This window comes from Malurus melanocephalus, unplaced genomic scaffold (assembly GCF_030028575.1).
Source record: "Malurus melanocephalus ecotype Western Australia unplaced genomic scaffold, MMel_1.1 scaffold_115, whole genome shotgun sequence".
Classification (NCBI taxonomy): domain Eukaryota; kingdom Metazoa; phylum Chordata; class Aves; order Passeriformes; family Maluridae; genus Malurus; species Malurus melanocephalus.
In genome coordinates this window covers 667,164-688,636 of record NW_026623347.1, presented here as the reverse complement: position 1 = coordinate 688,636, position 21,473 = coordinate 667,164, and the positions used below count along the sequence as shown (strand labels likewise).

Here is a 21,473-nt window from a genome sequence, read left to right as displayed (position 1 = left end):
TGGCTTTAAAAATGTAAAGCTGCCTTGGAAAAAGCAAAGTTTGGGAAAGGGGGGCTGCCCAGCTCCCCCCAAACACACATCCTAGGGGGACAGCGGGAGGGCACTGCCTAGAGGGACCTTCACCRTCAGAGGGGGGTGAGCACTGCAAGGGCCAAAGGAAGGAAGGAAGGATGTTCATTCCTGACTATAAACAGGGAGAAATCAGCAATGCAGGAAATGCTGAGCAGCTCTGCCTTGCTGTGACATCGGTGTGTGCACAAGCAAACCTGGCTGTGACACTGGGCTGTGACACCGGGCTGTGACACCCAGCCRGGGCATCAGGCAGCTCTGCCAGTGGGTGCCCACCCAAAGCAGGGGCTGTGGAGCTGCAGGAAGGGCTCTCACCCTTCCCCTCTCSCTCAGCTGCCAGCACACATTTCCTTTTCTCCCCTCAAGGCTGGATTCTGCATTTTCCATCATTCACCACCGCTCTGGCAAGAGGGGAAATCCCCTCAGCCTTCCCCCCATCCTGTTTCCATTTAAAGAAGCGACTGGAAACCATTTTCTATCCCATCCCGTTTTTCCTCGGGAGCACATGGAACAGATTAAGCCGTTCCAGGAGGGTCAAATGGGTTTTGCCTTGCGACCTGGGGAGTTTCCACCAGCCCAGGTTGGGATCCTGGCCCCACTCCCTGGCATTGTCCCAGCACCAGGCTGGCACAGGCAGGATGGGAGGACAAGGCTGTAAGGAAAGCACACAGGTGAAAGCCAGAGTGCACAAATTTATTTACAAAAATTCAAATTACAATATAATACAGGAACTTTTTACACACAGAATATTAGAACTGTTTACTACCAGGATGTAAAGAAAAATATTTTTTGGTTTTTTTCCTCTTTTTTTTTTTTTTTTTTTTTTAAATAAACCACCTATTTTTTTTTATTTATTGTTATACAAAGTTGCAGAACATGCACATCTTTACAAGTCTTTTTTCTTCCTTTAATACAACGTTTTGCTAAGTGCAAATACTAAATTTTCTCTCTCCACCTTTAAGGCAAGTAAATGGGACACTGCAATTAGCTGTTAAGAAGTACCTGTTATGGGATCAGCCTGGGCACAGCAACCTCCTCATTACCTTCAAAAYCTTTAAACAAGTGGTTCCAAAGACTGTGGGGCAGGAAGGAAGGCGGGATGCAGGAGTTAGAGACCAGGTCAAGGCCRGATTGGGTGGCTCAGTAACTTTTGGGCTTTTTTTTTTTTTTCTTTTTTAAATAAATCAACACAGATTCAGAAACAACTGGAGATCTCCTGGGTTAAGGGGGAGAAGCAGCCAATTGCTTGGGCTGCAAATTTTTGGTGCACTGGATGTTTCCTTGGTAAGAGAAGCAGTGCTGGGCATGCTGAACCCATACACAGACCAGCACTGACTTCTCCTCCCTTGGACACAAATAAGCCCTTGGCTTTGGCAGGGGACACAGGGAATCCTCTCGTCCCCCCATTTCCTCCAGGCTCCTCCAGGGCCAGGGCAGCAGATGGATCACAGCCACCAAACTCCCTTCTCCACCTCTGCCTGACCCTTCTCCAGCCTCTCTGCTCCACCTCTGCACTTCCCTCTGCTGAGGCTCARCTCTCTGTGTCTTCACATCCCTGGACATGCACAAGAATATGGCACTGGATCATCATTTTTTGCTGGGTGACCATCCTATTTCTTCACAGTTTGGGCCCCTGGTTCAGCAGCTGAGCTGTGCCCTGGCTGCTGGCCCCCTCCACTGCCCCATCCCCTCAGAGAGCCTGGAGGGCTCAGCCAAACCASCCCCTGAGCCCAGAAAACCTTGGCTGTTAAACAAACAGGATTCCCTTTCCATCAGGGAAGCCACCACTGCYTCTTCTGACCTGGGTGTGGTTCCTCAGCACCTGCTGTGACAAAGCCCTTCCTCCCCAAATCCARTGGGATTCCTGCTCCCGTCGCTGCAAGGCCAGATCTAAACCTGGTCAAAGCCCAGCTGAGCAGCGAGTGATAAAACCCCTGCAGCCCCCAGACTGCTGCCAAGAATAAACCAATTCCAAATAGAAAATTCCAGCAGCAAGGGAATAGCAGTTGGTTATTAATGCTAGAGAGACCAYGGCACGGAGGAGCCAGAGCGCTCGCAGGGAACGTTCGACCCACAGGCAACGGGAAAAACACTCCAAAGCTCCAAAAGGCATGGAAATYCTCCTGTCTGGGGGACTTTTCCTGGGAGAACAGTCCCTAAACACTGTCCCAGACCCCTGTCCAGGAGCATCCCACCAACACCCTGTGTCCAGCACCCTCTGCACCCCRAGAGCATCCGGGGGTCCTGGAATGCTGCACGTGGGGCTTTGGCAGGAGCTGTGAGGTGGAGACAGGGAATTTTACCTGAAAAAAACAAATCAACCCACAAAACACCTGGATGCTGAAACACAGAGGGGAATAACAGGAGGGGAAATGCACCCAGAGAGTTGCCAGCAGGACAGAACAGGATGAAGGCCAGAACAAAACATTTGGAGAACAACAGCACAACCGGGCTGCTAAAAGCCAGCCCAACATTCCTGGGAAGAGGGTTTTTCCCCCACTCCAACAGTTTTCTTTTCTAGATGGGGCCTGTAGCAGACAGCACAGCCAAGAAAGGGCTCTGTGCCACCCTCCTCCCACAGCCCAGCACTGCACCCCTTGCATCTCACAGGGAAGTTTTGCTTTTCCCTCACTTCCTAAGCCCAGCAATGCTCAGGTTTAACTTTTAACACACTTTTYCAAAGCCAATTAAGCTGACACACACATTTTCATGAGTTATTTGGTGCTGTGGAAGCAGCCAGCTTCCTGCAGCGTGAGGCTACAGCTGCCCATTGGGTGTGGGGGTTCAGTTAGGGGGCTCCCAATTTGCTGCAGCTTCAGGGAACATTCCCAATTTTCCTACCACAGGACACATCACTGCCTACACGTCTATCTGGGTGTTTCCCAGGCARTTTCTGCACTGAAGGGCACAGGCTTTGGCTCCAGGTGGTTCCAGCAGCTGCCTGAGCTCTGCTGCCAGAAGCTGGGGGAGGTTTGGGATGCCAGATGAGAACTGCAAAGCAAAGGCCACGTTTCAAAAGCTGAGAGGCTCCCACCTCGGGGGGAAAAAAACTGAGCCTTTCAAAGGGGGCAAGTTCAGCCCAGCCAAAAATTTGGGTGCCCAAATCTCCTGCCACTTCCTAACACCCCCAACAGAACATGGCTCGGGGCTTCCTACCAAGGCCTGGGCAATGGATGGCTGCTGCAGCCCCTCGCTCTGCTCAGAGAGTGAGGAACATTAAAATGCTACATTGGCCTGCTTTTGAACAATTTATTTCTGCTGGGAGGTGCCAGCAGGACACAGGGATGCTGGAGAAAAGAACCCTAGTGCTGTGCCTCTCCACAGGCAGGAGGCTGGGGCAGCCAACTCTTCTTACCTCTTTCCTGAAGGTCTTACTCAGATGCCAAGTGTCTCCTCCCTTCCCCCAMGACTCACTTAGCTGCTTTGGCCAGCAGGAAGGCAGGATTTTTGGAAATTCCCCAAGGAACGGCTATAACCCTGTGTTCCACAAAGTCTCACTTTTCCTCCCAACAGCTGCCTGAACAGGCTTTGTCAAAACATAACATCTGGATGCCCAGCACAGGGGGGAATTCCACCCCTGGGAAATGTAGCACCAAACCCTGTTTGCAGCACAGGTTGAAATGTTGAATTGCAAAGGTTTGGAGAAGCCCTCGAGGGGGTGCAGTGCAGGGACACAGAATCCCCTGGCTGCTGGCAGAACCCCAAAGGGGGCTGGAGTGGGGAAAGGGGGATTTTATGGGGCCCTGCGGCGACTCTGCCCGGCGCTGCTGGGGCGGGTCAGAAGCGGTGCCGGGGCTGGGGGCCAAAGTGCATAGGCAGGTTGTGCTCCAGCTGCACGTTGATCTGGGGGAARTCAAAGTTCACCCTCATGTTGGGCAGCGGGGGCACGTAGGGCGCRGGGATGGGGCCGATGTTGAGGGGGATGTTGTTGTACATGGGGCGCACRGGGGGGAAGGGGAAGGGCGGGTGCACGAAGGGGTACGGGGGCATCCGGGGCTGGTGGAAGTTCTGAGGGACMGGCCTGGGGATGACTTCGATCCTCTGGATCTTCTCCACGGGCTTTTCCACGGGAGGGCCGATGCGCTTGAAGCTGTTCTCTGCACAGGGAGGAGAGCAAAGAGCGGTCACCCACCAGCGAGGCTGTCTGAGTTCAGCCCACAGTCAGATCCCCCATYCCAGAACATTCCAGAGCATCCCTGCCAGCCCTTCCCTTGCTCCAGGAGCTCTCCAGGCTGGCTCCTTTCACCACAAAGGGGAAACGTTTCCTGATGTGGGATGTGGGGCAGCCCCTGTGCCCCCCGTGACACAGCTCAGAGGGTTTGCTGCCCCTCAGACACTTTGCCAAGCACAGAGATCCACAACACCAGAGCCACATGAGAGCTGGAGAAATCCTGTGCCTGCTCACAACCTCAGCAAAAGCCTGCAGGCAACAACACTTTAAAATCAGACCATTTCCCAGTGTCACAGGATCCAGGGAAGGTCCTGAGACCCGTCAGCAGTTGGGAACTCTGTGCTGTCCCACTGTCCTCAGTCTGATCCTGACTGTGACTTACCCCCGTTCTTCTTCCTTTGCTCCTCTTCAGCCTCYTTCTGAATCTCATGGATTATCTTCTCATCATCTTCCTAGAAATYAAGGAACACCAATCAATCAGTGGGATAATTCCTGCTGCAGCAGCCTTCTGTTCTCTCAGTGCTGCTTTTCTTTCCAGCACGTGGGGATGGCCTAGAATGACCCAAAAGCAAGGCAGTGATGGAGGAACTGCAGCACAAATAACCTGCACTCTGTGGAGAATGACCAAGATGCTTGGATCAGCTTTCCAGGGAGATCTGCACTAAAATTCATTGACTTGATGGAAACCAGAGAACTGCGACCCAGCTCCACCCCTCTGAAGAGCTGTTAATCTTTTAAATGGCAATAGTTGATTAAATATTTACATTATACTAGCACTTGTAGAGTTTTTGGCCCAACAGCTGGAATTAACACAACTTAAATCCTGGCTCTAGTAGCTAAATGGTGCCATTTAGATCTTATCTGTAACTCTGAGAAGGGCATAAATCGAAATATGTTTCTTTAATGTCTGTCTAGAGGTTATAGCAAGAATATTCAGAGCTGCTGCTCACTGAGAGCACAAGGACAAGCCAGAAATKGAAATTGTCCTTCTGCCTCTCATCAGCCTCAGTTCTCTGTGAGATGAAAYGATGCAGTGAAGCCTCAGGTGGGTTTCTGCAGTGCCCCAGAGCACAGATCAGCTCTCAGGGTCACAGCCCCCCAGCCCTGAGGACAGAACTCCCTCGGTGCCAGGCAGAAGATGCTGGGAGGTRGAGTGATGGCAGCGAGGTCCTGCTGTCCCTGCAGGGTTGAACTGCTGCTGCTCCATGTCTGTGGGGATGAAACCCAACCTGGAGCTTCCAGGGAGAGCAGAAAAACCTCCAGGACAGTGCTTGGAACCCCACAAGGCTTGTTTTAATCACCCTAATTTCAGTGACTGCCAAAATACATACATTTCTCCTGAGCACTCTTAACGTAAAAAATATCCCTTATTTTGAAGAATGCTCTGGCACTAAATCCAAAATATGCTTCATGCATGCAGCTATACACTGAAATGATTTCAAGCTTCCCAGTCCCCAGCTGACAGCCCTGCACATGTACARCCTGGGAAGCTTGGGAAGCAGTCCCCTCCTCCACCAGCAGATAAGGTTTCCCTGGGAGACTGAAGTTATCTTAATGTGCAGAAAGCCAAAAACCCAATACTTCCCTCCCTGTTATTATTCTGTGAATCAATGGTTAAAATTAAGACTTTCCAGGACATGCTTTTTTTTTATTCCCTTTCCCAAGCAGGCTGCTTGCATGGGCTGTTAATTACAGCCTATCTATCTCCATAAAAGCTGCTGAAGAATGGCTCTTCTGAGCCTACATGGAATGCCTAACTACCCCCCAAATATCAGTATTTCTGGCTGGAAAACCACCTGGGCATGCTCCACAGGCAGCCAAACATTCCTTGCTCTTTTGCTGCCCAAGCAGAACTCTCAAAGCTTGGTTTCAGACTTTAGGATTTCATTATTTTTCCCTTCTAAGACTAATTTTTTTAATGCTGTTGAAAATGAACACAGCCACCACTCCCATTTTATCACCACTTACTSGAAAAGATGCACCTGAAGGTTTATACGACAAGAAATATATTTTAAGCTCAGCTGAGCAAGATCACCCAGTATCTCCTTTCCTCACACAAAGGCATAAACCTCACTTTAAAGCCTAGAAATGTGCCCTTTAACTTAGACTAAAGCAAAAGCATTTTGTTAAGTGATTACAAGTAAATTCTTCCCTGTGAGGGTGGGGAGGGCCWGGCACAGGGTGCTCAGAGAAGCTGTGGCTGCCCCATCCGTGGGAGTGTCCAAGGCCAGGCTGGACAGGGCTTGGAGCAATCTGGGAGAATGGAAAATGTCCCTGCCCATGGCAGGGGGCAGAATGAGATGATTTTTAAGGTCCTTTCCAACAAACAAATCTATGATTAACCCCATGAAATGGTGCTTCCCAGGGACACCCCTTCCTGTCACCACCCGCGATGCTGCAGCTCCATCAGTCCTGCACAAGCCTGGGGAACTGGACACATCAAACACAACTTCAGCAGATGCTCCTGCAGCCAGGGCTGCTCCAGCCTTGCAGTTTAAACTGCAGCTGACCTCCCTCAAAGGGGGCTGGACACATCCATCTGCCCCGGGGCTGGAGCCAGCTGCACTGGCCCAAGGTGATGCTGGATTCGATTACTGAGGCTCTCAGAGCACCAGGGCAAGCAGGGAACAGCAAAACCCATCTGCCAGAGCTCCAAAGTGACCCCYAAAGCTCCCCAGGACACCACAGAACACATCCCCAAATGCAGCAGCCACAGATCCCCACTCAGCTTCAGCCCCAGGGGGTTTCAAGAGGGGCAGAGCTCGCAGCACACCCTGGATAAAAAAACCTGCCAGGAACAGACCTGGGTCAGGGTGATGTTCCTGCCTGGTTCTGAAACTACAAATCACAGCAGAGCCACAACAAACCACATGTCCAAGAACAGAACTTATCAGCCCTGTYGCTTCTTTGCTGATAAAAGTCTATTTCCCCATTGGAAGGTTAAGGAGTGCTTACACTTAATCSCACATACCAAGAATTTTGGATTTTTTTTTTTGCTTGGAATTTTTTTTTGCACCAGCATTTCTAGTATCCGTTAATGTCAAAAGAACAAAAATGCAATGCACAATAAGCACCTTCCTATTTAAGAGGCTGACATTAAATTTGGCAAATGATGAATACACAGCACAGCTCAATACCTGCAGTATTTAGGAAAGACCCACATCCCAGATGGAACMAAAGAATTGATACATAAACAACAAGATAATTTTAGGATGTTCAGAAAGAAAGCTGATGCCACAAGTTCTGCCTAATACATATTGTGCAGGTCAGAATTAAAAAAAAAGTCCTGGTCCTATTTTAGTGAATCTTGCAAAACATTTCTAATTCTTTGGAAGCAAAGGCTGTTTTAATACCACAGTAATTAGAGAGATGACAGATTCAYCGAGGGGTAAAGCACCCACACCAAAAATTAAGATTTCATTAGCACACTTATGGCTGATTTTGTGGTGAGAAACCTTTTAACATCACATGGGGTAGAGGCTGCTGAAGGATTTCAAAAGCTTCTTGTGTCCGTTTCCCTGAGCGGGTTCAAGTCCCTTAATAAAGGATTAGATTATAATTTTAATGGCCTGTTCACGGGCTGTGTGGATTGAAGGCATTTATCTTGTCAAGTTAACAGTCATCTTCCTGTCAGCTGCCTTGCCTACAGCAAGACAAAAAAAAAAAAAAAAAAAAAGAAATAAAGAAGAAATAGAAAAAAAGCAACCCCGGGGGGCGTGGTCCTCAGCACTGGGCAGTATTTTTAAGCAAAGATGTAACTTGGCTTTTCTGCCAGAGAGGAAATGCAGGGCAATGCTACAACGTGGCCCTTCCCCACGCTCTGCTGCATCACGGGAGAAGGGAGGTGGCCAAGAGGAAAATGCAAAGCATCTCTGAGATGCACTCACCCTTTTTATCTGCAGAAAGCAGACATGGCCATTACCAGCAGCTGTGTTTTCAAGTGGCAAAACAGAACCAGGCTCTGCCCCAGACCCAGCAGCGGGATGCTCTGTGCAGGAGCCATCCCATCCTGCAGCCAAGGAAAACAAACGCTGATTCCTGGCCAGTGTGGGAGCCTGCCCTTGCCATCCCCCACCTGGGAAAGCATCTCAGCACGGAGGAGGCTTTTCCTTTCAGCCCTGTGCCATTGAATCCAGCGAATGCAGCGAGCACGGAGCCAATCACAGCAGAACGGATGGCTCGGTCTGGGGATGGATTAGCAGAGGAGCGGGGCTGGGTTGCTAAGAGAGGCACCTTTTGATGGCAGGGAGGCCTGTGACAACAATGCTGCTGCACAGGAGCCTCATAGAGCACCCACACAGGGCCCTGACACGAGCAGAAAGAGCTGCCGGAGAAATAAACTGCCCTTGGGAATGAGAAAATACAGCAGCAAGGGAGATAAAAGCTCAGCGAGTCACACAGAGACAGCATCCCCCCAAATAAAACCTCCTCTGCCCGGAACAAAAGTGCCATCCAGGGAGCTTTTGAAAGCTCTGTTTTTATCTCCTGCGCTTCTCGTTATCTTTAATTATTAAGTGTCACCGGGAAGCGGCTGCCGCCTCCTGAAAAGAGGGAAAACAAGAGTCCTGGTGACTATTTCTGGGYTCTGCAACCCCTCCCCTACTTTAGAAACTCCTTCACCACCGCTGCCTCCCCCTTTTTGCCTCTTTACTGCTTTTCTTTTTTTTCCACGTACGTGTGGCCGCAGCCGTTCCTAATAAACTTGAAATGATTTTTCACGACGGAGGCTTCCAAAGGACTGAGGGGTTTTGTTTCAAATCATTCCCAGATCAGCTGCGGAGAGCCTGAGCAAGAACAGGCATCGGCTGTCTCCGGCGTGTTCCTCCATGCAGCAGGAAGCAGGGATAAAAGCAGGGCTGTGTTGTAACTGGAACAGGGAATCYGCAGTGCTGCAGGAAAAGGGGGGCCAACATGGGGACGGAGCACACGCTGGYGTTCAAGAAACTGGGAGTTATTTTAGCAACAGGCATTCCGTATYGATGGCTTTCTGTGAATTCCCAGGATTAACCATATGCTTATGATTGAGGCGTTTTATAGCGCTGAAAAAAAAACCCCAAGCTCACCACAAACCCCACATCCTAAATTTAGGGGAGTTTACCCCCTCCCCTTCCAAATCCTAAAGGCAGCACTGTGCACTTCATGCATTTCCTCGATGCATTTGAAGTTTTACACAGTCTTCTCTCAACATCATCTTTTTATAACACTAGAAGGGAGGGATAATTGCAAACACCTCATGATGATTAGTCTTCTGCTTTGAACTTTAATGATGGGCCTTTGGGAGGGTTTTAAGAGTTTACTGAAAACATCTTAAAATTTTAAAAAAAAAAAAAAAAAAAAAGCCTCTGTGCAATATTACTGATAGCCCAAAGATGAGTATTAAATTCAAAATAAGAGAGAGCAGAACCTGGTTTACCAAAACAGCCAGAATGCATGAATCACATTGCATCCCAGGATTTGTGAAAACTGGATGAAATGCACACAAGGAAGCCTTAGGTTTGCTACAAATATATAGAAATCAGGGGAAACACAGCCCCTGCATCCCAGAGCTAATTCATAGAATCATAAACTGTCCTATGTTGGAATGGACCTACAAGGATCATCAGTCCAGCTCCTGGCCCTGTGCAAACACCCAACAATCCCTGGGAGTGATATCCAAATGCTCCTGGAGCTCTGGCAGCCTCAGGGCTGTGCCCAGCACCCTCTGGGGGAAGAACCTCTTCCTGATATCCCACCTAACCCTCCCCTGACACAGCTCCAGCCATTCCCTGGATCCCATTCCTGCTCACAGGGAGCAGAGATTGGAGCTGCAGCCCCAATGAGTCTCCCCTCAATCTCCTTTTTTCCAGCAGAACAAACCAATGCCCTCAGCCACTCCTCACAGYTTCCCCTCCAGGCCCTCACCCCCATCTCTCCTGTGGATTCTTTCTCACAGAAGCTTCATTCCCCAGCTCCTTCCCGAGCTTTGTCTCTGGYAATGTTGCATCAGCCCCTCCTGCAGCCCCCGGAGAGCAGAGCCAGAGCCTGCATGGACTGCAGGACACGAGGATTTTTGGCCAAGCAGTGCCCTGGGAAGGGCTCCTGGCACCTCCTACAGGGGTGCAGGGCATGGATTAGCTCCAGGAGAAACACAGGGATCAAACAATTCCTGCCTGGACCCCCGGGAAGCTGCTCACCACAGCCTGACTGCAGCTTGTCTGGGGACCAGCAAATATTGCACCGATACTTTTAAATCAGACTCCAGCCTGATTACAGCGTAGGGACAACATTTTAACTAACCTTTAATTATGGGAAATTTTGAAGCCTCTGCTTTACTCTCTCAAGATCATTTGAGACAAAGACTAACAGATGCTGCCATTCCTARAGGACTGTCTTTAATTTGTTTTTAACCCAAGCTAATGAATAGGTTTACTTATACTTTCACAAGAATTGTTTCAGGCTCGGAAAACATTAAACATGTGGGAAAGAACAAAGGTTCCCTATTTTAAAGAAACCTGAATTTTGCTGTAAATAGGGATTAGACCCAAACCAGACCCTTGGATGGATCTTATCCCTGGCAAAGGACAGGACACTGCYAAAGGAATGGTCTTTTGCTCTTTCAAATCTCCATGTCAAGAYCCAAATTCCATTTCTCTCTTTACATCTACCAGGGTAATTCCTGTCCCGTGTCCCATATGAGACACAGATCACCCTGGAGGRGTTGGGTTGGTGTCACTAAGCCCCTGATGAGGGAGGACCACACAGGTACMCACCATCATTTCAGCTTCAAGCCAACAGCTGAGTTTGGTGTTACTCTTTGCACTGCAGCAAGGACAGTCACCCAGCTTCACCTCCCCAGCCCACCAGCACTCCATCATCCAAAAAATAATTAAATAATAAAAGAGCAGGCAGTGCCAGCTCTGTGCTGACAGTGGGAAATTTTTCTTTGCCACAACATTGGTTAATTAGAGAGGTGGAAAGGGCCTGGTGACAGTGCCCTCTTTGTGCTGCTCATTTATTTATTTATTTGAAAGTACAGTACGAGCTTTTTTGAGAGGCCTCATGTTTTCTCTGGCTCTGAACAAATGCCATCCCCCAGCACAATCAGCACCCTGACAGGAACAACGGATGCCAGCCCTGCTGAGCCCTGAATTGCATCCTGCTGGAAAATGGGGAGGAGTGGGACAGGAATCCAAGGAACTCAGAACCAGGTGTCGGAAACGCTACAGGGGTGCCTGCAAGGAGGTGTCTGTGTGTCGTTTAACAGCTCAMACTGACAGGATAATGCAGGCAATCAAAGCAGGCAAGCAGAGGACTTGGAAGCTCATGCTGGTTGTGACACTGCTGGGAGATCCCCAAGAGCCTGGAGGTAGAAGGGAGAGATTTAGAGTGGCTTTACCCTGGCTCTGCAGATGCAGGATTGTGCATGTTCCCTGCAGAAAGGGGGGCTGGGAGCAGCCTGGAAAACCGTAGAGGCCCAAGACAAAGAATCACCAGGAAAAAGGAAGCTCAAGCAAACCCTGGGAAGGCAGATCCACATTCATGTTGGTAAAGTCAGGAAATTCAATTCCTGCTCCTTCCAGCACTCGTGGATTTACARCATTGAATACCTCTATTTACAGCGAGTTTTCCCAAGCCTGTCACAGATAGGAGCTGTATTAAATTACTACAGCTTCTCTCATAGTCCACTCCACGCTTCAGCTGCCCCTCTGCAGCTGTCGACACCAGCCCTAGAATGGACCCAACACAAGCCTGGGCTCGTAGGCAGTTTTTTTCTGACAGGTCCATCCCGTGATGGGATTCACAACCAGCACTCAGATGATCTGGGCACCAAAGTCACAATTCCCCTCCCTCCAGATGCCAGGCCATGCCAACACCATGTCAGATGCACAAGTAGGAATGGGTCCCAATAATCCCAATGCTGGCTATTGTGCCTGGTGCCAGCACGTGCTCCCCACCAGCTCCTTCACAAGCCTCGCTCTCCAGAATAGCATTCAGAGCACTTCCAGCCAAAGCCCTCATCTGACAGGAGCTGTTTTTCCCTAAAGCAACCCCAGCTCCCTCCAAGCTGTGGTCAGATGTGACTCTGTGCTGTTGYAGGATCCCAGTGTGGCTTTTTAGCTGCCTTGGGAAAGGAAACAAGTTGTGCTGGCTAAACCCATTTTCCCCTGGTGGAATGTGTGCACTTCAAYATGCCGCTGTGGACAGTGATTGAAACTGAGGTGAGAAGCATTCACAAAAATCCTTTGTTACTTACTGTGGGGTCTGTCCAGAGGGAGCACTTGGCACAGTCCTGGCAGGGTGCCCCTGGAGAGCGGGGGTGCTGGCAGAAGTGGTCGTAGCCATTGATGGCGGCCCGGCAGAGGTAGCACATCTGGGCGCCGCAGCGGCACGACATGCGGTTACAGCCCTCCGACTTTATCAGCCCCGTCCCACACTTGTGGCATTTCCTAATCCGGGCAGCTGTCATCTTCTCCTCTCTGCAAAATCAGGAACAATCAGCAAAGGGGTGTTTGCACTCAGCAGCCTGTGGTAAAATTACTGTCACACTACCCCAGTGAGGCTTTAACCCCCTCCTCTTTCCTCCTACTCCAACCCCAAGTCCATCGCTGTTCCAAGGAGGTCTGGGCTCAGCTCCACTTGGAGCCAGCCCATGACAACTCAAGAACAAAATAAAGTGAATRAAAGTCAATCACTGCACGCTGCAGCCCTGATCCTGGTTTCCATGAGAGCCAAAGCACCAGGCTCTGGCTCGGGAGGAATTTGAGATGCAAGTTCAAGGGCAAAGGGTACATGGATGCTTGAGTTGGCTGAAGGAAAACATAGCCGGGGAGATAAAGTTCGGGAAAAGCAAACACTTGGCTGTCACCTCCAGCTTTTATGTTTGCCCGTTGCTCTGGTTACAAAGTTGCCACGACCACATATTTATTTTCCAAGTCTGGCTGCYATGCTCCAGATTTGCTCAGTGTTTGTTAAATTTAAATCAGTAACTGAAAAATAATCACAYGTTTCCCCACGGAGGCTTTCTCTTTTCTCAAAGATTCCCTACATASATTTTCCAGAGGTTATTGCTTTAGGTTTAAGAGATGGGTTTTCATCTARCAGAGCACAAGTGGGAATCCAGGACAGAGCTCAATTCCTGTTCCCAAGGGACACCCTGGCAGYGACACTCGCTCCAGCACAGGCTCAGCTCACAGCAAGACTATTTTGGCACAGAAATGAAGAAAGGCTCGGCCATTTAATTAAAAGACTAAAGAATATAAATTATCATCCTAAGGGCCAATTTTCTGACCGCTGGAGATCACRTTACACTTTAATTCACAACCTAGAAGTGAAATTTGATGACAGAAGAGCAAAGACACTGTGTTTTTTTTCATGGAGGGAAACAATTCTCCTGGCGCTGGGGATGGATCATCCTTAGCCAGGCATCTCCACCCAGCTGCTTCAGTGCATGTTTGGGAGATGGGATTTTTGAGGATCACAGCAGCAAACCAGGCTACAGCACAGTCCCACAAATTGCTCCATCAGCACAGCCAGAGGGGCAGGGAATGGTGAGGTGGGAATTCCCAGCCTTTCAGCCACCCAAAACTCCCACACCATCATACCCAGCATGACCTGCATCCAGGCGTGTGGAGGTGTGCTAAGAATAGACACAAAAACCCAACTTGAGAGTGACTTTCCTCTGAGCTGCAGCTGCTCTTCCCTCCGCCACTCAACAGGATGCTGTCGATGCAGATTTTTTTTTTTGGAAACTTTGAGCAAGGCAGGAAGTTTGGCCAGAACTCCAGCTGTGCTTCCCTTTCCTTAYGCAGGGCTTCAAAAGGAAGTTTTTATTGTATCAGGCAGTCAGACTCATCTATCCACAAACACAATCTGCTGCAGGTTTTGAAATTGGTATTTTTGTCCTTATTAGGGACACGCAACTCATTCCTCCTCCCTCTCATCCCTCTTTCCTACAGGGAAAGGATCAGMAAAATCTGTAAAGATTTTGTTCTGAATTAGGGACTGTGGGATGAGCAAGCAACAGTCATTCAAATCCCAGTGGTGGAGTCTTCCAACTTCTACTCATGCCAGACAGACTAAATCAGAGAGGAAAGGATTGGGCAATGTGGGCAAGTCCCATTTAGCACCAAACATTTAGCTACATGGATGAAACTTCCCTTGTTTCCTACASGCAGAGGATTTTCTCATTTACTGTAGTTAAGAGAGAAATCAAACTGCACAAGAYTTCAGGGTAACAATCAGGATTCACATCTGCGTATTTCAAAATTTCAGACTCTGTTCTGTAACAATTCCTACAGACTGGTTAGAAGCAGGGAAGAAAACACATCCTCTCCCACAAAGCAGCAGCTGAGCAAACAGTGCAGGTCTCCACTCCACATTTTTCAAAGGGAAATAACGACCTGCTGTGACTCAATCCACTCCTCTGCCTTGCACACCACCTCCCTTCTCCCCCCAGCGATGCTAATGGGGGTTTCTCACCTCAGAGAAGGACCAGGTGCCAGCCTGCAGACACCGGGCCAGCCAGAGGAGCAGGCTGGGCTGGTGACAACTTTCCCACGTTCTCAAATTACCAACCAGCTGCATCTGCTGCCAAGTGTCTTTCACAGACAGAAATCCCATCCTGGGAGCCGTCTGACCCCTCAGCTCTGCCATCCCCGGGATCTTTCTTCCAGCAGAAACTGAGGGGCAGTGTACTGTGATTGCCAGTTCATCCAGCTCCCAGTTTGCCCCTAGCTGTGGAAAAAATTCCTATTTCACTTACATGGATGTCCTGTATCTGATGTCATCCTTCTCAGCCAGCTGCTCGCAGGTGAGGTTCATGTGCTCCTTCCACAGCCCCTGGCACTTCCGACATGTTTCCTGAGGATAAAAAATGTTAAAGAAAAATAAAAAACCTAGTACATCACTAACTGATTTAAGAACTGTGAAAATTCCCTCTCCAAGCTGCAGGTTTTCARGTGAGGATGGAGCTGGCAGGATGGTACAGGGGTCTGTAGGTCTGTTCTCTGCTGGAGACCAAAGTCCACAGATAATGGGAGCCAAGGGTCTTGCCAGGGTGCAAGAAAATTGATATAAAATGAATTCATAAATCCTAACTCACTAAAACTCATGGGACAACTACCAGGCTCACAAATTACARCCCAGAGGAGACTGCAGAGGTGAAAATGCGSTGCCAAAGGACATCAAGTTCAAATGTTTCCTCTCCAAAATCCTTCACCTTCATACAGAGAGCTTCTAATTCCACTGTCGATGGAAATCTTGCAGTTACATCAAAACCTCAGCTTCACCAGGCACACAAGAAAATATGTATATATATAGTTTTGTAAAGTCTCACAAAAGAAATGATTAAACAGCTGAAAAACACAGAACGTGGACAAACATCCATAAAACCAAGGTGGAATATGAACAAATATTTACAGATTTAACCAGAATAGCTGCACTAAACTTAAGAGCAAGTGGCTGAACACTCCTGTTCTTGCAAACTCTTTAGCAACAAGGATCTAATCCAGAACTGGTCAAGCTGCATGGAGCAGGATTGCTGTGGAGGCACAATTGGAAAGGGAGCTTGGCCCAACACTGGGGATCAGAGCTGATTTTTTAGGTTGGCTGGCCAAAGAAAACAATTTTGTTTTGGGTCAAACAAGAGATTTTCCTTTAGTTTGAAGAMGATTAAAAAATATTCAGATCAAACTTGAAAAAAAAGTACAGGTTTCACAATCCAACTGTTTCATCTTCAGGATGGCTGGGGCTCAGGATCTTCAATCCAACTTCCCCCTGGCAGGAAAACCCATCTGTCTATTCTGCATCCTCTTCCCTTGCACACCAAAAAAAGGTCCCAAAAGAGCTTTGCCCAGCCCTGATCTCACTATCAGCAAAAGACGACAACTGCAGAGACAGATCTTATTTGATTGCTTTACCTTCATTTTATTTTAATGAAGAAATTGGACGYTTATGTGAGATACGATGGAAGAAAATGCTTCAAGACACACGTAGGCARCAAACACTCTTTTGATCGTGAATCAGACAAACAGGATGAAGGCCAAAGCTTCCAAGGAAGCCACCCTAGGAGGGGGATGCAAAATGGGGACTTGTTTGTATCTGTGCTCGCTGGGAGATGCCCAAGTGCTCGTGCTTTCATCTGGAGAATGAAAGGCTCCTGGGCCTGGCTGGTGAGCCGGACATGTTTGCAGACAGCGGGGTAAGGGCTGCAGAAAGCACGGAGCCAAGCCTGTGACTGCATCCCAAAAKCTCAGCAAAGGATTTTGTGATCACTCACCTTGCAAATGCACCCCTTGGCAGGCAGGCAYGGGTTTTAAGGGGCAGTAAATGCCTCGGGTTCTATTGATTCTCATGAATCATTCATCACGCCCTGTGTTTTCCTGCTAAAGCTGTTAAAACAGGCACCATTTTGTGTGCATTTTTGGCAGGCCACATCTGGGASGATCAGACCTGGAGCTGTTCACATACCTCCATGAGGACCCACCTTCCCCTTTACTCCCAACACCTGGCCACATGCCATTCCAAGATCAAAAGTGCCTTAGGTAATTTCTTTTTTATGTTCACCAAGGGTTAAAAAGAGCCTCTGGAGCCCTGTTCAGCAGAACCGCTTCCACACGCCAGCAACAGAGATTTAACAGCTTTTTGCCAGGAGGGCTGGCACACTTTCCAGCCAGGAGCCTGCTATTCCCAATTACTTAACTCCAGGAGCCTCCCCTGCTGCCGAAATGATGCCCTTCAGAAGCAGATGGTGCCGCTTAGACCCTGGTCCCAAGTCTTTCCCTTTTGCTCCTGCCTCCAGCCTGGCAGCTATTGGAAACAATGCTCTCTCCAGAGCCTGGGCTGTGGTTATTTGCCAAACAGTTGTCTCCTGCACTCAGGGAAAGGGATTTCTGTGCAGGCAAGGAGAAAGAGAAGAGCTCGGCCGTGGAGATTCCTGGCATGGCGCGATGGGAGGTATCCAGCTCTGTGTGTGACTGCAGCCCAGCGGGTGCCACCACAGCTCTGCACATTGCTGGGATCCCCCCCAAATCCTCCAGGAGCTGCAAAGCCACAGGCAGCTGGGCCTGTGCCAGTGCACCCCWTGGAGGGGACAGTCCTGTGGCTTCTTCCCAGCTCCCGAGTGTCACCTGCTGCTGCCTGTGACTGAGCCACGTCCTCTCCATGGGAGGTTTGGGAATATGCACCACGGATGTGTCACCAGCATAGCCTGCTGTGATTTCACCCCTTATTCTACCTGAAACAGGGGCACTTTGTTGGGGCTTCCAGGACCCTGTGTTGGAGCCTTTCACACACAACTGGGGAGGAAGGACATGGTTCAGACAACAGCTACTGTTCCAGTGCCATAACTGGAGTCACAGCCCTTGCCCAAGAAAATGATCATTTTTAATATCTGCTGAGTCCAACCCATCTCATTTGGCTGATGAGGATTTTGAACATCTTACACGATGGCAATTCTGAACTCTACAATTTCCACAAAGGGTTCTTTTACTTYAGAGGCAGCTTTTTGTTTGATGATGGAACATACTCTGCCATTACCATATTAATTAACCTAAACGCAAGATAGAATAACAGATTTTTTGCAACCAGCCTAGATTACTGCCACCAAGACTGGCTACAGCAAAATAAGGCACAACCTAAACTCACACAAAGAGGGAATGTGTCCTTCCCAGCCCTGAAATCKTCCAGCCAAAAAGCAACTCAGTCCATCAAAACAAAGATCCTTCCCAACTTCTTCAGCACTTGGTCCCTTAGCAAGCCCTCTCTACTCAGGTAGGGGTACCTGTGTTTTAGTTTTAACAGCACTTCAGCTGAATCCATCTTYTCTGCATGGTGTGAACTCCAYGTGTTCTCCTGCCTTCTCCCAGCCCTCTCCTCTTGGCAGGCAGGTACAGCTCATGCTTTAGGGGCGAGGGATGTGGCTCTGAGGAACCCTYGGCTTTAGGAAACAGCTCCAAACAGGCATGGAGAGGGGAGATTWAGTATCTGCTGCCTGTTACATCTGCCCCAGCTTGGCAGGCAGCCTGGGACAGTCCATGACTGCTGCGCCGGCCGAGGGAGGATGTGATGGAGAGGGTGTTTAATCGCACCCTGTAATCTCCTCACTGTACATCTGTTAGAGGCAGTGGCTCCGCTTCCTCTCGCTGCCTGCCAGGAAGCAGCCGGGATTAACACAAACATGTTTGGGTTCAGGAGGATCCTTTGTTCCCAGGGTCAGCGGTGGGTGTGCAGTTTTCTGTGCTCAGGGCCAGCCTGGYCAAGGGCGGACACTTTGCTTTTCGTGTGGGCAGCACAACCCTTCAACACCCTTGTTAATTGTCCCAGCACCTAATGAAGGTGGCAGGGAGTGTTTTACAGGAATTTACCATCTCCCTCAGCACTTCTGCTGGTACTTCCAATGGATGCTAGAATCTTAAACACAGCCCAGACTCCTTTTCCCCCTCTACCATCAACTAAAAATAACTCTCTGAAGTCTACCCCACTCACTGAGGGGGTAAAAAACCCAATCAACTTTTCCTTGCCAGTCTCCACATCCTCTKGGCCGCGGTCAGTGTTGCATGCACTGCTGGTGGTGTAACAGAAATTACTTTTCCTTGCTGCAATCTAAACAAATGCCACATGGACAAAAAAAACATCAGATGATRCACACAGATCCCAGCCCGAGTGCCCACGGCATTCCCGCCTGTGCCGTAGGAGTTTACACTGAGCCATTTACTGATGGAGCAAAACGCAGAGAGGGTGAGGGAAAACTCAGCTTAAACAACAACAGCGGCTCCAAGCCGAGCCCAGCGCTCCCCTCAGCTCTCCATATGCCAGATAATGAAATCCTGGTGCTCTGTGATTCCCCACATCCCCCGGGAAGGGCGAGGTGAACACTGCAGAGGGCTCTGCCCATGGCACACGCCAGTGAGAGRGAGCCCCAGTGATTGATTCGCTGCTTCCTCCTGCTCTCGGACACACAATAGCACAGGCTGACCCCAAACAGGCCGAGTTTTACCCAAAAGCAGATGTGAATGCAAGTGCCTCAGAACAGCACCTCAGGGCTAGTCCGTACTGTGCTGTTTTAATTAAAAAACAGCAATTCCCAACCAGATGAGTTAATGGGAAAACAAAGAACCGCAGAGCCTTCGTCCCCACAAAGTTTCACTGTCTGTAAAATTGCACCAATCTTAACTAAAAMTGGATGCATCCATGCAACCTTTAAGCATGGATAAACTCTCATGAACGCACTCCTTCAGGGCTGTTTCTGGGATTTCCTACATGCTAAGCTGGGATAAAGAGGCTGTAATCCAGTCCAAGACAATCCGTTTGAGTGAGAGACCCCTCTTCAGAGATGCACAAACACCCAGCACAGGGAGGGGGACCCCGTATCCACAGCTCCCAGATTGCCCAGTGCAGGGAGAGCTCCTTCCAGAATCAATTCCATCCTGMAGCTGCACACAATGGCGTGACAGGCAGCAGGGACCCACCTCAAACACACAAAATCCAGGCAGAGTGGAGAAATGAACACGGTGTCTCGGATCTGGGAGCACATSCGTGGGTTTGGAGCTCCCCCGGGAGTGCGGCTGTTCCCCAGGCAGCGCTGCCGCTCAGCGGCGGCCGCTCACACGGCAGGGACGCGGAGCACGAAGGGAAACCTGGCAAAAACAGAGGTTTCCTCTCCTGAGCACAGCCATGAGTCGTTCTGCAAGGGGAGAGGTCGCAGGGAGAAATAAAGCAAAGGCACAAGCTTGGRCCAGGCTGTAGAATGGGCTAGGGTGTAAAACTAGAGACCTAAGAGTGACCAGGAGCTAAAAGGTGGAGAARGAAAACATCCATTTATATGCAAAACCCACCAAGAACCACAGAATAGAATCTTACAATCATTAAGGTTGGAAAAKATCTCCATCGAGTCCAATCTTTAAGAAGGGTGGTTAAAGCTTTTATACAGCCATATATTAAACCCCATTACAAAAATGAAGACCTAAACCAGTGTCTGCTATTTTGCCTGTTCTTGTTAAATTGAGCATATTTTAGTCTTTCCCCATTTCCAAGATACTGGAGATACTCAATGCCCTTTTCCTTCAGGCTGGTTCCCATGAGGGTTTGGGTCATCTGTGTCACAATCCCAGAACCAGAAATGTGTTCCCATCATCACCTAAGTCAGTAAGACTGTTTTGTATCTGTAATTCAGAAGTTTCTGAAACACATAGGCCAAACCAAAATAAGCTTTTCCCTCCCCAGAGCTCAGCTTTAAAAGGTTCAACAGCTGCTGGTGTGGGTGAAGTGGTCAGAGACCTATGAGCAAAAATATCTGCAGCATCCCACAAGAAGTGCTGCTCAGCATCACCAWGACCCTGTGGCTGGGCAGAGGTGGAAACAGCACCAGCACAAGAAATTGGTCCTTGATCTCACACTCAGGGTAACCAGAGTATGAGAAGCAGCTCTTTCACTGAGAAAGGTCATATTTAATTTGAACTTGAAGAGAACTGCATTTTTTTTTCATTATCTGGAATGTTTATAAAGAAGTATGTTTGTTTCAAAGCTACTTTCTCTCAAGCTCCAGGGCTGTGAGAAACACATCAAAAGGTGCAGGCAGCAGGCTGACTGCAGAAAAGAGCACTGGAGTATTTGCATCATACATCCATCGCACCAGGATGCCTTCCCCTGAGCTGAGGAACAAGTGTTTCTCACAAGGATAAGCTCTCCTCACCAAAATTTTTTGTTGTTTTTTTTCCCCAGCCTTGAACAGTTTGGCATCACGCACAGCATCTCTCCAGCTCAGCACTCTGAGGAGTTTGGATACAGCCCAGAGGTGTTCACCCACCAACCTGAGTCCACCTGCAGTGCAGGTAGAGGAAAACACTGCTTGGCCACTCTATAAATTGGTTAAACACAGTCTGGGACCTCACACTGAAAATGTTGGCTAAATCACTATACCTGAGGTCATATCTCTCCTTCCCAGGGAAAAAGTTAAGAGAAACTCAGCACACGCTACTGGAAACACATCTGTAGCTGTCAAGCACGGCTTTGAGATCTGTTGGACTGATTGCAGATAACAGCTACTGCCTTCCCAGCCAAGGTAAATAATTAAATGCTAGCAGAGGAGTTCAAAGCCTCAGCAGCTGCCCCTCCTGCTCTCCCCCAGCGCACATTCCCGTACTCTGYTCAGCAGAAGAGTTCCAGGAGGTTATCCACCTAATCCTCTGCACAATCTCACAGAAAAAGGGTGCTGCTTCCAATAGCTGCAACATTAAAGTGATGAAATCTGACTGTG

The 21,473-nt window shown here is 49.1% G+C and overlaps 1 protein-coding gene across 5 annotated transcripts in view; it reads right to left on the bottom strand.

Moving 5' to 3' along the window:
* Positions 1 to 913: 913 nt before the first annotated feature.
* Positions 914 to 21,473, bottom strand: part of RNF216 (ring finger protein 216) — a 75,406-nt gene continuing 54,846 nt past the window's right edge. For all 5 annotated transcript variants that reach the window (XM_057369806.1, XM_057369808.1, XM_057369807.1 and 2 more), the window contains 4 exons: positions 14,982 to 15,079; positions 12,474 to 12,696; positions 4,623 to 4,692; positions 914 to 4,166 (listed from right to left, as the gene is read on the bottom strand). In XM_057369806.1, the coding sequence (XP_057225789.1) occupies positions 3,847 to 4,166; positions 4,623 to 4,692; positions 12,474 to 12,696; positions 14,982 to 15,079 (711 nt within the window). In that variant the 3' untranslated portion in view covers positions 914 to 3,846. The remainder of the gene's footprint in view (positions 4,167 to 4,622; positions 4,693 to 12,473; positions 12,697 to 14,981; positions 15,080 to 21,473) is intronic.